The sequence below is a fragment of the Macadamia integrifolia genome, chromosome 4 (genome assembly GCF_013358625.1).
Source record: "Macadamia integrifolia cultivar HAES 741 chromosome 4, SCU_Mint_v3, whole genome shotgun sequence".
Classification (NCBI taxonomy): Eukaryota; Viridiplantae; Streptophyta; class Magnoliopsida; order Proteales; family Proteaceae; genus Macadamia; species Macadamia integrifolia.
The window spans coordinates 32,091,335-32,105,842 of NC_056560.1; the positions used below are offsets into that span (position 1 = coordinate 32,091,335).

Here is a 14,508-nt window from a genome sequence, read left to right on the forward strand (position 1 = left end):
ACAATTCAAGCTCTCAAATAAATCAATCAATCAATTGATCAATCATTCCTTTACATCAAAAGGGTTAAAAAATTGAAGATTAGCCCAGATCAGAAGGCTTGGGCCCCAATCAAGGAAAGGGAAAAAAATAGAAAACAATGAAGTTAAAAAAACCTATTCCAAGAAACATGTACATTTCAAACAGATATCGAACACAGATCCTCAAAAACTTGTCTGATGTTAGGCCTCTCATTTACAGGAAGAATACACCTTAGTGATATGGCAAGCAATTCATCCATTGCCTTCGTAGGTTCTTCCCCACTAGCAATGTCTCTGTCAAAGCACTCCATTCCTCGTCCTTCATGGGCACAAAGTCGAACCCAATCTGTAAGATCGACTGCACCTGTCTGGCCAGAAATAATGTCACCAGCACTTCTTTTAGTTAACATTTCCATCAGTATCACCCCAAATGCATACACATCGGCCTTAAATGATGGCAATGGTTTGGCTGCAGTTGCAACCTCTGGGGCCCGGTACCCAAGTGCTCCCAAATTTAAGATCTGCTCTGCAGTGCCAGTGGGTGTCATGAGACGATGGAGACCATAATCTGTGAGGCGAGCAGTAAAATCATGGTCTGCTAGGAGTACATTTGTTGGCTTTAGGTTGCCATGAGGGAGGCCTTTATCGTGGAGGTAAGTAAGACACCGAGCAACATCAACTGCAATTTTTAGTCTTAGACTAAACGACAATGGGGAGTACCTTCGAGGAGTCGTCTCTTTAAAAAGAAAAAAAGGTAAGTTAGAGAATCTTCCAAGCAAATAAAAGCTTACAAAATGTTCACACAAACAGAATATATATGGGAGGTCAGTGGGATTACTGATTCTGTTACCTGTGCAACATTCAAAGAAAGTGGTGGCTACGACTTGGGGAATTTCAATCAAGGAGATAACATTAGATCAACCTTTGCGAAGAGATGATTATAAGCATCATTGCACAACAACACACACAAGGAACTTACAAAAAATATAGAAGCATACAAACAGAAACATGCAAGAGATGAACATTTTGTTTGTGCAGTTAGTGATGCTGTTATCATGCAACTATTTAGACAAGAGGGTGCCATCATATAGTAAGCTTCAACCTAGGACATCTCCTAAGATCAATTTATGCAAGAGATGAACATAAGCACCATATTTTTTTCTCCTTTTTTTTTTTTTGGGGGTGGGGGGGGTGGGGGTGGTAAAATTTGACCACACAGGTAGAAGTAAATACCAATCTTTCCAGCAGATTTGGGACTCTTTCTTATTTGATATAAGATCATGCCAGCTTTGGCCCCCTGAATTAGTCTCTTTGACCTGCCAGATCTTTCCTGCAGATTTGGGACTCTTTCTTATTTGATGTTAGATCATGTTAACTTTGGCCCCCTGAATTAGTCTATTTGTAGTTTTTTGGGGTCTTCCACTCTTCACCTTCTCTTTTTCAGGCCCTTGCCTCTCTCCTTTAAAGGCAGGGTCTCGTAACTTGTTTGCTGTGCTGTATGTTCTCTTCCTTCTACTCGTTCTTTTGGTAATGAATTTTTTATTCATCCAATAAAAAAAAAACCATAATTATATCACCTTTTTTCTTTTGAATTCATGTTATATTAGACAAATCAGAAATACAAGATCAAGAAGAAGGACCATTGAATGAAGCAGCCCAACACTGCATCATGAGTGAAATTCTTCACATAATAATGTCAAAAAGACAAACCACAGAGAAATTAAGCCGAACTCTTAACTTCAATTTATGCGAACCTCATCTCTAATTAATTGTGGACCCTGAAACATTTAGCAGTGGAAGGAATAAATCCAATTTCATCATTAAAAGTCTAATCATTGATAGTTACGAAAATGCATAATAAATCTATTTTTTATTCTACCACTTTGAAAAAAAGAGGGTCCATTACTTGGAACACCATTTTGAGTGTTTTACCTTCTTTGAAAAATATTGTTTTAAAAAACAATTGGAAATGGCCAAAACACCTTCTTTTGGACAGATCCCTGGATTCCCTCAGTACCAGATTATATCTTGCCCGACCATTTAATAGATTTCAATTCTTTATCTCGGGTAAGTGATTTCATTCATGATAATCATTGGAATGTTGGATTGCTCTTATCTGATGTCCCTAGATCTCTTGTTAACTATATCTCAACTATCCCCCTTTCTCTTGGTGGTGGTGATGATTGGTGGTGGTGCACTATCTCTAAGAATAGCACCCTAACTACCAAAATTGCCACTAAATATATTTCTTATGTCAGAACTAACCAAGTTGGATTCTCGCACAGGTGCACATGCTCATTTCTATGATTTTTTTCTTTTGGACTGTTGCTTGATGGCATCCCCACAAAAGCTATTATTGGCAAATGGATGACTATAGACCCATACTGCTTCTTTTGTCACTCTTGTGCTGAATCTGCATGGCATGTATTTCTCTCGTGTGATTTCTCTAAACATATTTGGGCCGCGGGGCCTTTGGGATTGAGACATGAAAATCTGTCCAGTTGTTACTTCAACAATCTTATTATGCAGTTGTTTAATCCCAATCTTATTCCTTTGCAAGACAAACACATATTCTTCTGTATTTTTTTACTCTCTTGTTATTTCATTTGGACTCACAGAAACCAAGTCTTCAAATCTAAAAGGTAAGACCTAACCCCTTGAGTGTCATCTCTAACACCAAACGCTGAACCTTAGATCTCAATCTTCATCACATTGCCAATGCTTTAGTGTATCACAAACCCCAACCCATTTTCTTGAGAAGCAAAGAGATTACATTCAATTTCCTTGATCTCAATTATCCTGTATTAGTTTGCTCTAGTTTTTCTAACTATGGTGACAATGTTTCAAAATGGGCAAGGGGAATTCTCTTCAAGGGAAATATAGTCTTGTCTAACACTGATTACATGAAACCTAATAGAAATATTAACAACATCTTCCTCCCACACCCCACCGACCTGCAAGACTCTGTTGATACCTCCACCACCACCACCGGGGGCCACGACCATGCAACGTCCTTGAACTTTCCATCTCTACGACCATACAAATGCTATCTTGAGAATCTCTTATCATTTTCTCGAAGCGGGCCCTAATGGAGGATGATGGACCGTCGGATTCAAGAAGAAATGCATCCGGGCATTCCTTATGCGGCGTCTCTTTCTTCATGGCCGCTGCTGATCGGACACTTAAACTAGTGTGTTTGTTAATGGAGAGGGGTGTTTTGATAGATGGGTTTTTTGGGAAGAAAGAAAGAATATGGCTTTGAACAGGATGGAGAAGAAGCAGAGGAGGTGGAGATGTTCATTAGTGGCTCACGATAGTAAAAGGAGTACAAAAAGCAGAAATGAAGAAGTATTAAATTTCAATTCCGATGGATGACATGACATGTTTATAAATTGTTGGGAAATGAAAGCTCCCTAGTCGAGCGGTCCTTGCGTCCAAACGGGCTAATGCAGTTTATGGATATTTTCAGTTTTCTTTGATCCTTTAAATGATCTTTGCTGCAGGGTCTGTACAAATTGTGGCGTTAAAGAAACAAGATGTCAGAGTCAGAGAGTCTTTGCTCTCTTACGAATTTGAAGCACAACATGTTAAAATAAAAAAAACTCCTCTCTCTCTCTCTCTCTCTCTCTCTCTCTCTATATATATATATATATATATAATACTCTCTATCTCTCTAAATTCTCCCATCTATCACCGATGGTCAAGAGACTCCCAAGGCGGCAAGCCTAGCCGACCTACAACCCTATATAAAAGGGCTTGGTTCTCAATTATATACAAAAGACACAAGTGAAATAGTGAATAAATACAAGATGAAAGGTGCAAGTGCTTGTGTGCAAAGAGTGGTGTGAGTGATGTGAGATAGAATAAGTGAAGGAATTCAAGTGAGTGGGAGAGTAATGATGAAATGTGATGTGATGTCATCAATAGTCAAAGTGTGTATGGTGTGTGAGTACACACAACTTGTGTAATTTTTTGAGTTTCTTTCATCAACAAAGATTTTTTTTCAAACCACTTCAATCCAACAAATGATATCAAAGCATCGGGTATCAACAAGTGGTATCAGAGCAGACAATTAGGGACCGTGCAATGAGGAGTCGGTGGTCAGGGACCGTGCTACGAGGAAGTTCTACCAATTCATAGTCATGGACTATAAAGTTGGCCGGTCGGAGACCGAACATCACCGAGTCACGATGATTGATATTCTAGTTCGGCTAGCGGTATTGAGAAGCTCAACAATTATAACAAGGCTGATGCAACACTCCCTGGAATACATAGAAACTACAGAGCATGCTCGGTGTGGCACATACTATGCCATCAATGATGTTCATGACGAATGTATTGAAGAAGAGAGATCTACCCCTATATATAGCGTCATAGCCTATATTCCTGTAATTGGTTCATTTAACTTCTCATCCTTTCGGGAAATACTACATAAACAAATAGCAGGCTATACAATAGTCCGATCATCGGGGTCTGGTTCCCTCCGATCCATTCCGGCGTGGATCGGAAGCTGCACAAATTGTTGCTGAAATCGAGAAGAGGAAGGTTATAAAGGATTTTACTCCACTGGTTGATATTATGAAAAAGAACGGGCATCTGGACCTATTGTCTGAATCTGAGGATGAGCAATAGTAGCAATTTCCTGCTATTACAGTATCAAAGCATCGGGTATCAATGAGTGGTACCAGAACATGCAATTAGGGACCGTGCAACGAGGAGGAGGACGCGGTCAGGGACCGACTAGTGGTAATCAATATTGGTTACAACAAACATTTTACCCTTTAGGCTCCGACTAGTTATAACTTATAAGTAAAGTGTAGTAAAATTAACTGAAAAAATGGGAATTTGTGTAATCGTGATAATGTGAATAATTTAAATTTTACAGAAAAATGCAACATAATCACAATTTTACAAAACACGGTTATTAAATTTTGCAAATAGGTTCCTTATCCCCATCATATCTTTCTACCCAGCCCCAAGAAATTTTTTTTTAAGTGAAGTAAAACATATATGCCATGACAGCCTTGTCACCACAACACTAAAGGCAATTTTTCAATATAGTCACAGATTGAACATAAAACCAGCTTTGATTTAGTGATCTCCTCCCTATAAGATCTAATTGATTGAATGTTTCGAACACCAAACCAAGCCCTGTTGAATCCAGCCATATTTAGTTCCAATCATCATCTATCAATTGAATGGTGAACCCTGAAACCACGGACTGCTGGTAAACAGTGCCAGCGCAGATACCAGTCTTGGTTATCACAACAACAAGAGTTTTAGGACATCTGCTACTGGTACTGGAATCGCCTTTGACGGGTAAAACATACACACCCAAGGTATGAAGAGGAATAGAGAAGGGTGAGGTAGGATCGAACCAACTTGTGGAGGTCTGACAACCATGAAACAGGGTTAGTGTAGATACGTTCAGAAGCTCAAAGGGAAAGAACACGATATGGAGGAAAGAAGAGGTCATACCTTAGCAAGGAAGAAGAAGAAGAAGAGATGCGAAAGAGGAGGAAAGGGGGGGGGGGATCGCACAACACAGCCAAACAGGCACTCACAAACCCAATTCATTCCATTCTCAAAATCTGAATTCTAATAAAATGGTGCATGTATATAAATAAAAGAAGAAACCCAACATGAAAAGAATCCTGTTCTAGTTTGGAAAAGTCCAGAGAACTGCTCCTGCATCACCTTAACTAGCCAATCTAAACTATGCTAGATGAGCTGTTCAGAATATAAATTTAGAAACTGAAAATCAAACCTGAACTCATCATATGGATTGTAAATTAAATAAAAATGGCTTTCACATTCACTATCCCATGGTAACCTGAACCTACAGTATGCCATCAACGAAATCCTCTGAAATGATAGAAACTCGACCCATATGAACACTTTTCGGAGTATCCATTAGTTTGCATTTACCAATAGCCCAACTCTTCCTTGATCTACACCATGGTCATGTCATACTAGTTCCAGTATCACATAAGCTCAAGCACATGGAATAGTGGCCATGGGTTTATGTTTGGAAAACTTCCTTTTACAGATCCACTAAGCCAACATGTATTGCCAAATCAAAATCCCATTCCTGTTCTTTGTTCTGATCCCAGCAGCCAACCTGGTCCCCCCCCCCCCTTCATTTATCTTTTTTTCCTTGTCCTTTTAGATTTCCTGACATGATAAGTAAGAGAGCACTACCTTCTTCTACCATCTCCAGCAAAGGAAGGGCAAAAGCCTCAACTAATCCCTTTTACCTGCTTGCTCATGATGGTTTTCAAAGAAGTTTTCATTGAAAGAGAGCGAGTATCCACAAAGGGTAAGGACTTGAGCTCCAGTTTGGACGTCCATAGAACTTGAGCTTCTAAACTCCCTACAACTACTAGCACAATACAAAACCAAATCCATAGCTTTAGATGCAAAATTATATGCCAGTTCTGCATGGGCACAGAAGTTCAATTTTTATTCTCTGCCAGCTAAATGCTCCATGTTGTGTCAGCAGAAAACACATATGAAGCTTGCTCCACTTAGAGCTCATGCCTCAGATAGACAGGCTAACAATGACATCTAGAAGCTTCCTCAGCATTACTTAGTCAATAACTCGGGACAATGAGAACTACATCCACACCTCAGAAACAAATGCCAATGGATCAACAGATGATGACCAATTCAACATTTCCCAATAAAGGCGACAAATATTCAGGAGAATAAGATCACTACAAAATAGAGATAAGTCGATTATGATGATCCCAGGTTGACACAGAGGGGGGTGAATCAGGGTCTTCAAAATTTTCCCAAATTTTCCAATACACTCCCCTTGGCTAACCCAACAATGATGGCACTCACACCTAGCACAAACTCACTCCCCAATACTGCTGATACTCACAGGCACTCACTACACTAGCACTACTGGTTAAAACTGACGCATCCAAGAACTCCTCTGCAATCTCGATGTTCACAACTACAACTGTTGGCAGTGTCTTGGCACTGACTGTATTGTTGATTGGCACGTTGGCAAACACCATTGGCTGAGGCAATCCCAATTTTACCAACTAAAGTTCATATTTACTCCCGCCTTCAACCAAGATTGGTCAGGCCTACCAGGACATCCACTCTGTAAAAACACAAGCATGGCACTTTTATCAATTAAAATGCAACCAATCTAACATAAAGGTTTTTGTGGTTCGGCAACGTGCCTACTCCATGGAGCAATACCCACACGGGGTTTCATATATTGCTCGATACGCTGCTCTTGATTTGGTTTTTGAGGATACAAAACCGGGGCTACAACCCACTACTCAGAGCTACAACTGTAAATCCCTAGATAGTACTAGGAATTTCAACAAATACCTTATGACCACGCACTCACAAGCCCCTTACAATAAATTTTAAATGATAATATCAAAACCCCAGCACAATTATAATCTATGGCTATGCACACAACTCTATTTAACTTGCAATAGCCTAAAAAAATTGGGGATTGAGAAACCTAAGAGAGCAAGTCACTTGAGCTAACCCACCATCAATACCATTTCTCCACCAAGAAATGGGTTTCTTCAACATTGGGACACCACACACAATTTCTTCAAACAAGCACCAACTGCTTCACTCTCAACTTTCTTCCTTTCATTGGCAAGAACCACTTCTAATCTTCTATAGACTTAACAAATCCTCTTTGGCATTCAATATAGCTTTAATGCACCCAAAGAAACGAGTTGAAATGATTCATTGCAAATTTGCAATCTCCAATAGCCCTAATGCATAGTCTTGGCTTCACCTTCAAAATCTGGCTAAGGAGATGGATTCATTTCTTACTTTCACTCCCAATATGTTCTTCACATTCTTGTGAGAAATCTCCAATTTGAATCACCTAATCTGCCCTAGAATGAAGAAGTTATGCCCAAAATTTGAACAGGGGCACAGCCGTCATTTTCTGATTTGTTTTAGGGACTAAATGGTCTTTTTACAACAGAAATTTGACAATTAGTAGAGCACTACTTAAATTCATGACATGGTTGCACTATCACAAGCCCATGGCTGCTTCTGGTCCGTCGGATTGACCTCAAAAGGGCGGGTGAGATAGAGATCGTTGGATCGACAGAGTAGATCTAAGTGCATCAGATCTCTTGATTTAGAATCGACTCAACATATGCTGCTATACCGGATCATCAACAGCCACCGTATAGCGACATCCAAACAAATCTGCGCTAGACCAATGAGAGACCTTGCCCAAGAATAAGGCATGCCAAGGCCTTGCGCTTCAACTGAAGCTTCAAAATGGGATCTGACGCAACCAATACTGATCTGAGGCACCCCAAACCTCTGTTTTCAATATTTTTTTATGCACTAAAAACATGATACACATTGTGTCACAGAAGCTTGTTAAAAATCAAATGAAAAACATTGGCCAAGTCCCTTAGACAACGCCAAGTATCGGAAAAAATGCCAGCACCGAGACTTCAATTGGCTTGCGCTTCGCGCTCTAGTCAACCACGCACCAATAAGGCCTCTATGCCTTGCTGTGGGCACACCCATGTGCTGGGCAGCCATGTCTTATGGCCCTTGGCCGAGACCTCTCAAGCACGCCATGTGCTCCTTGCGCCAAGTGTTGATGCCATGTCCTTGATGAGACCCACGCCCATAGGGCTGCAACCTTGCCAAAACAAAGGCCTTATGGCCTAGCCACTCAAACCATGCGTGTGCTGGGCATGCCAGCCAAGGTTAGCTGCCTTGGTGCTACACCATGTGCCGCATCCATGTGGGATGTTAGCCGATGCAATGTGGCATATATGCTTGCCGCCTCACCATTTCTTTAAAGCCACATCACCGTACCTCCATATGGCTAAAACCATGGCCCATGCCTCAACACCAATGTAGATCTCCTGACACTATAGCCACTATACCCCCGAATCTGCAACTCTTTAAGACCATCGGTACTACCCCTTTGTCAATCCAGGTAGTTGCCACCTCAATACCCACATGGTCATGACGTGGCTCATCCATCCACCATTATGACATCACTTCAACATCATGCACCCATGCTTGATACCCTTCACCATGACATGATCACGCAAATCATACCACTTTTCATGAGTCATACATACATTATGCCATAAACCTATACCATCATCATGAACCCATCACTTTATAACACCATCATGACCATGGTTTAAGTAAGCCATCATACATACCATTTATGACCATACCATGAGTCCGATGACTAAAGCTGAAACCTCCATCAATTGACCCCTTTCAAGTGACCATATAACCACACTTGGCCAAAGCCTTCATAACAAACTCCTATGGCCCCTTGGCCTTGCCACCATGAATGCATGATTACATCTCACATCATGCTATCATTCAACCCATTACCTTGCTTACATATATCACAAATGCATACATGCCCATGACATCTCTGGCATCCCTATGCACTCTACCTAGTTCCACAGGTATGGTAATGCAAATTTCTTTCTTAACTTTACTAGAACATTTAAATGTTTTTTGAACTGCTCACAAATATAGCCCTAAAAAAGAACCCACAACCACAAAAAATTCTTCCATTGATTGTCAGAAACAAACAATGTAATGTACATGATTCAGTAAAGCATTCGAAAACAAATTGCTCTCAAGCTTGGTAAGGCATACTGTTGTCAGATTTTTCTATACCAAGGCTTTTATAATACAATATCAGGTCAATAACCATTTACATTCTTCTGAACAGTGTCTACAACATGAATTAGGAGCTTTGAAAGGCCTCAAAAAGGAACAGAATTATATATATAACAAATCCACACACACACACACACACACATATATATATATATAGAATACAACAAAATCCTGCATGAAATGTGACAATTAATTAAGCATTGTATATATCTTACAGGGGCAGCAATGAAAGATCAATGTTGGAAGCTCTTACCATAGAGATGTAGGGCCAAGCTATCTCCATGGATATAATCTGCTAGAATCAGCCTTTCTTGTTCCCTGGGCCCCCAATAATACGCTCTTAGAGGAACAATGTTTGGATGTCTAATAGATCCAATTTTTTTAGCCTCCTTAGCAAATTCTTTCTTATGTTTGACGAGTCCAACTCGCAACCACTTCACAGTCAAAATATGTCCATTATCTAGGGTAGCCTTGTATAAAGTCCCATGGCTGCTTCTACCAAGAACTTCTGCTGGAGCTCGAGACAATTCTTCAGCTGTGAATACTAACGAATTGTCTAGGAAAAATAGCTCTCCAGCTAATCGATCTGGTGAGTACACATTTAACATCCCTGGTTGCTCACGCACCTCTATAAAACGGGGTGAGGAAGACATGGGGCACCCTGGTGAAGACTTCCTTCCGGAGGTTGGAGGATGACTATCTAAAAGATCAGGTTTTGTAGAATCTGTGCCTTCTTCTATTCCCTCAGTTAAACCATGCTCTGCAGTTCCAATAACGAACCCAGACCTAGCATTTGACATTAGCAAGTGATCATTTGAAAAACTTAACGAAGCTGGAGGGGGGTCAACATTTTTGTGGGAATTGAAAAGGGATGGACGAGTAAATCTTCCCAGCTTAATATCCCTCCCCATGGTTTGGCCACTAACTCCACTTCTTCCAGGAAACTCTTGCAAGTGCCCTCGATAATATGCCAGTAAAACAAAAACAATCATCACCATTGCCCCAACAGAAGCAAGAATAATTGCCACTCTGATACTAGTTTTTGAACTGTGATGCTGCTCACTTCCATGAAAACCCCCAGATCCACCGTTCTGTGTAGTCATGCCATCTGGGAACAATAGCAAGGGATTTCCAGGATGAAATGAAGTACGGGGGAAATGCTTCAAATTTTTAGGAACAGGACCAGAGAGGTCATTATAGGACACACTGAAAAACTTCAGAGCTGATGGAAGCCTGCTAGGAATCTTACCCTTGAAATGGTTGCTTGATAAGTCAAGGTACTCCAATGCATTAAGTTTACTAAGTTCACTTGGTATCTGTCCAGATAAGCTGTTCTTTGCAAGGTTTAGCAACTTAAGCCTCCCCATATCACCTATTCCAGAAGGCAAGGAACCAGTTAATGAATTACTGGAGAGATCAAGGGATTCCATATTCGAAGAAGAAGGTAAAATTAATAATTCAGTGGGGTGTGGGCCTTGAAGAGGAATTGACCCTGTAAAGAGATTCCCAGAAAGATTCAGGTTTGTCAAGGTCAACGAGTTGAAGAAACTAGATGGAATAGGCCCTGTAAGTTCATTCAAGCTGAAGTCAAGGGTAGAAATTCTAGGATAGGTCCCTAATGCAAGAGGCAGGCCACCTGATAAGGAATTATTTCTAATCTTTATAGAAGTAAACCTCTGAAACTGGGAAGTCAAATTTGGAAAGCTGCCTGACAAAGAATTTGAGCTTAAATCAATAACCTCCAGGCTGTTCCCCCAATTTTGCACAGTGGATATGTCACCAGAGATCATGTTTTTGCTCAAATCCAGAATTATACAACCTCCTAATGTAGAAGGCAGTGATCCCATTAGCACATTCGATGAAAGATTCAAAACCTTCAAAACGGTAGAGTTGATTCCCTGAATTAAACCTGCATGCGGAAAGTTTAAAGCATTCAGATACTTCACAATGAGCTAAAGTCTTCCCAATAAAGAACATAGAACTACTAAAGCAAGGCAAAAGAATATTAAGGTAAAGCAAGCAATATCAAAACACAAAAACAGAAGTTTTACTGATTGTCTGCTTGCAAGTTTTTGCAACTCGTAGGAAAAGAAAATAAACAGAATAGAGGACACTTCTATTGTCACTGTCCAGACTTTTATGGTAAATTAATGGGGGTGGGGGGGGGGCAAATTCAGTAACAGGCAAGCAGCCAAGGGTATTGAGGTATCCATATGTGCAACTACACAAATGCAGATCCAATTTATACCCGTAATAGACAAGGGAGTTGGTTAACACTCAAGGCTTTGCCGGAGGGCTCAACTACTTTTTCGTTTGTTTCCCTTTCTAATTTTAAAGACCAAAAGATCTTGAGTACAGAATTCTCATTGGTTACCATGTTCCGGAGTTTATCTTCCCAAACCAAAATCCTTGGTATCATTCCACCATATTTTTTTAAATTTCAGGAAACTTATATTTAATTAAGAAACTACTCATCTTTCTATCTCCCAATCATAGTGGGAAACCGCCTAACTGTTATCCCTCTCCGTCCTCCCACCTTATTAGAAATTATGTACTTTCCGGCTTCCTCCATTGAATCATTAAAAAATCATTTTTCCAGAATGACAGTAGTGCACCAATTAATAACCAACTCTCATTATCTCCAAAGACATAGTTCTAACTCTATGGATGCTTCAACGGTTTTAACTTGGGTGGAAAATGAACATTTCATATTTATTTGAAGAAAAGGGTGTAACCCTCAGGAGCTTAGTACCTTGGATCTGTCGGTGATGGCGGATGGAATTAAACTGAAGAATCTTTTCAGAGAATATTAAAAGATTCTTAACAATCTACAAACACAAGGTTGTCTAGACTGGGTTACAAATCTTCCAGCTTATGGAATATTTCATATGTTGTCCACTTTTTTCGTCAATTGATAAAAAGGGTCTAATCCTCGTGAGTTTAGTACCAATGATCTGTTGGCAATGACGGATGGAATAAAAGATTCTTAATGATGTGCAATCACAAAAGCACAAAGTTTGTTGATCCTAAACTTGTTTTCAATTCTTCCAGCTTATTATGGAGATACGGATGGAAATGCCTTTTCCATTGAATGCATTACATTATTCATCCAGGGAATAGAATCTATCAACCGAACAACACATAATTGAGTGTCCACAGCACCAAAATATAATAAGGCAGTAAAGGATTTAGAAATTAAAACAAACATATACTTCACCTGAAAACCCATTGCTGCTGAGATCCAGCTCTTCCAGCGGAATAGAACTCCCCAGCAGCTCTTCCGGTATGGATCCATACAGCAGATTGTTTCCCAGCCTTAAAATTTTAAGGTAAGACAATAAACCAAATGACGGGAGCTGTCCAGTAAGCTGATTGTCACCCAGGTCCAAAACGTTCAAGTTCCTAAACAACTTAAGTGAATCATTCGAAAAGAACTCCCCGTTCAATTTATTGTGACTCATATTCACATGCTGAACCGTATTCGCCAAGCTAGAAATGTTATCCACGCCCAAAGAAAGCCCCCCACTGAACATATTAAAGCTCAAATCAACATATTCGACATTGCGCAACTCAGACAAGAAGTCTCCAATATCACCCCAAAGCCCGTTAAAATGCAAATCCAAGACCTTCAACTGCTGGAGATTCCTGATTCCACTCGGGAATCCACCAGTGAAGTTATTAGAAGAGAGATTGAGATAGTTCAAACCCCAGAGATCGTTCATCCTAGCAGGGATCGGGCCATAGAACTGATTCCTCGACAGATCCAAATACTGCAAAGAACTCATTCCCCCCAAAGATGGAACCAGACGACCACTGAAGAAGTTCCCAGAAAGGCTCAGATTCGTCAGCATTCTCAGCCCAGTTAAAGTAGAGAACTTCAAATCTCCAGACAAATTCAGTTCCTCGAGAACAAGAGCAGTAACGGAGACAGTATTATCGTCACAGACAACACCATACCAGGCCCGAGGACAACCGTCGGCTTCCACTGTACTACGGTCCCAGGAATTAAGAACCCGCCCGAGTGGATCATCACGGATCCCTTTCTTAAATTCCAAAAGCGACCGAACTTCATCTTCGGAGCCCAAAACTCCGAAGAACAACAGAGGAAGAATCAGCAGCAACAAATGGAGATGCATTTTTTTTGTCTCAGCCAGACAGGAACCCTAATCAAAATAGCTCATGGAAACATTTTTCCAAGATCCCTAGAAGTTGAAGAAGAGAAAAAATATTTATTTGGAGGGACAAGAGGAGGAAGAAGTAGCAACCACACTTTGAGAGAGAGAGAGAGAGAGGAGGGATAGATAGAGAAGTAGAAAAGGAAAGAGGGAAGAGTACAGTTCAGGAAATAAAGGGTTTTATACTGTTCTTTCTTTTGTAAATAAGGAAATGGGAACGAGCGATGTGAGAGTTAGAACCATTGTTAGTACCCTACAACACCGAGAGAGAACGAAGAGAGAGAGAGAGAGAGAGAGAGAGAGAGAGATGGGGGGGTGGGAGAAAGCGAAATTTCCGTTAAAATGGCGGTTTCGTGGGACTGGGTGGGAGGTGGGGGTGTGTGTCTGTGCAGAGTGACAGTGAGTGTGTGTCTGTTGGTTGGTGGGGATGAGTAACTACAGTCTGTAAAGATGGCAGTTCTCTTCCCCAGCTGACGGCCCAGTCACATGCTCTTTAACGGATTTAACGGCACTTCTCCGCCGTTATTAGCTAGGAATAGTATACTAGTCCCCCCTCTCTCTGGCCTATTTCTGCTGATTTTGCTCAGTTTCTGGACGATGCCAAACGATTCTTCTGACCGATTCGATCTTCGATTCTAATTTATTT

The 14,508-nt window shown here is 40.6% G+C and overlaps 1 protein-coding gene across 1 annotated transcript; it reads right to left on the minus strand.

Annotated features, from left to right (window-relative positions):
* Positions 1-4: 4 nt before the first annotated feature.
* On the minus strand, positions 5-14,155 carry LOC122076549 (probable inactive receptor kinase At5g10020). The gene is made up of 3 exons (XM_042641905.1): positions 12,905-14,155; positions 9,941-11,596; positions 5-754 (listed from the first exon to the last, which is right to left on the minus strand). Exons 1-3 carry the CDS (start codon positions 13,821-13,823, stop codon positions 177-179), a joined length of 3,153 nt encoding a protein of 1,050 aa, XP_042497839.1. The 5' UTR covers positions 13,824-14,155; the 3' UTR covers positions 5-176.
* Between the last annotated feature and the right edge of the window lie 353 nt (positions 14,156-14,508).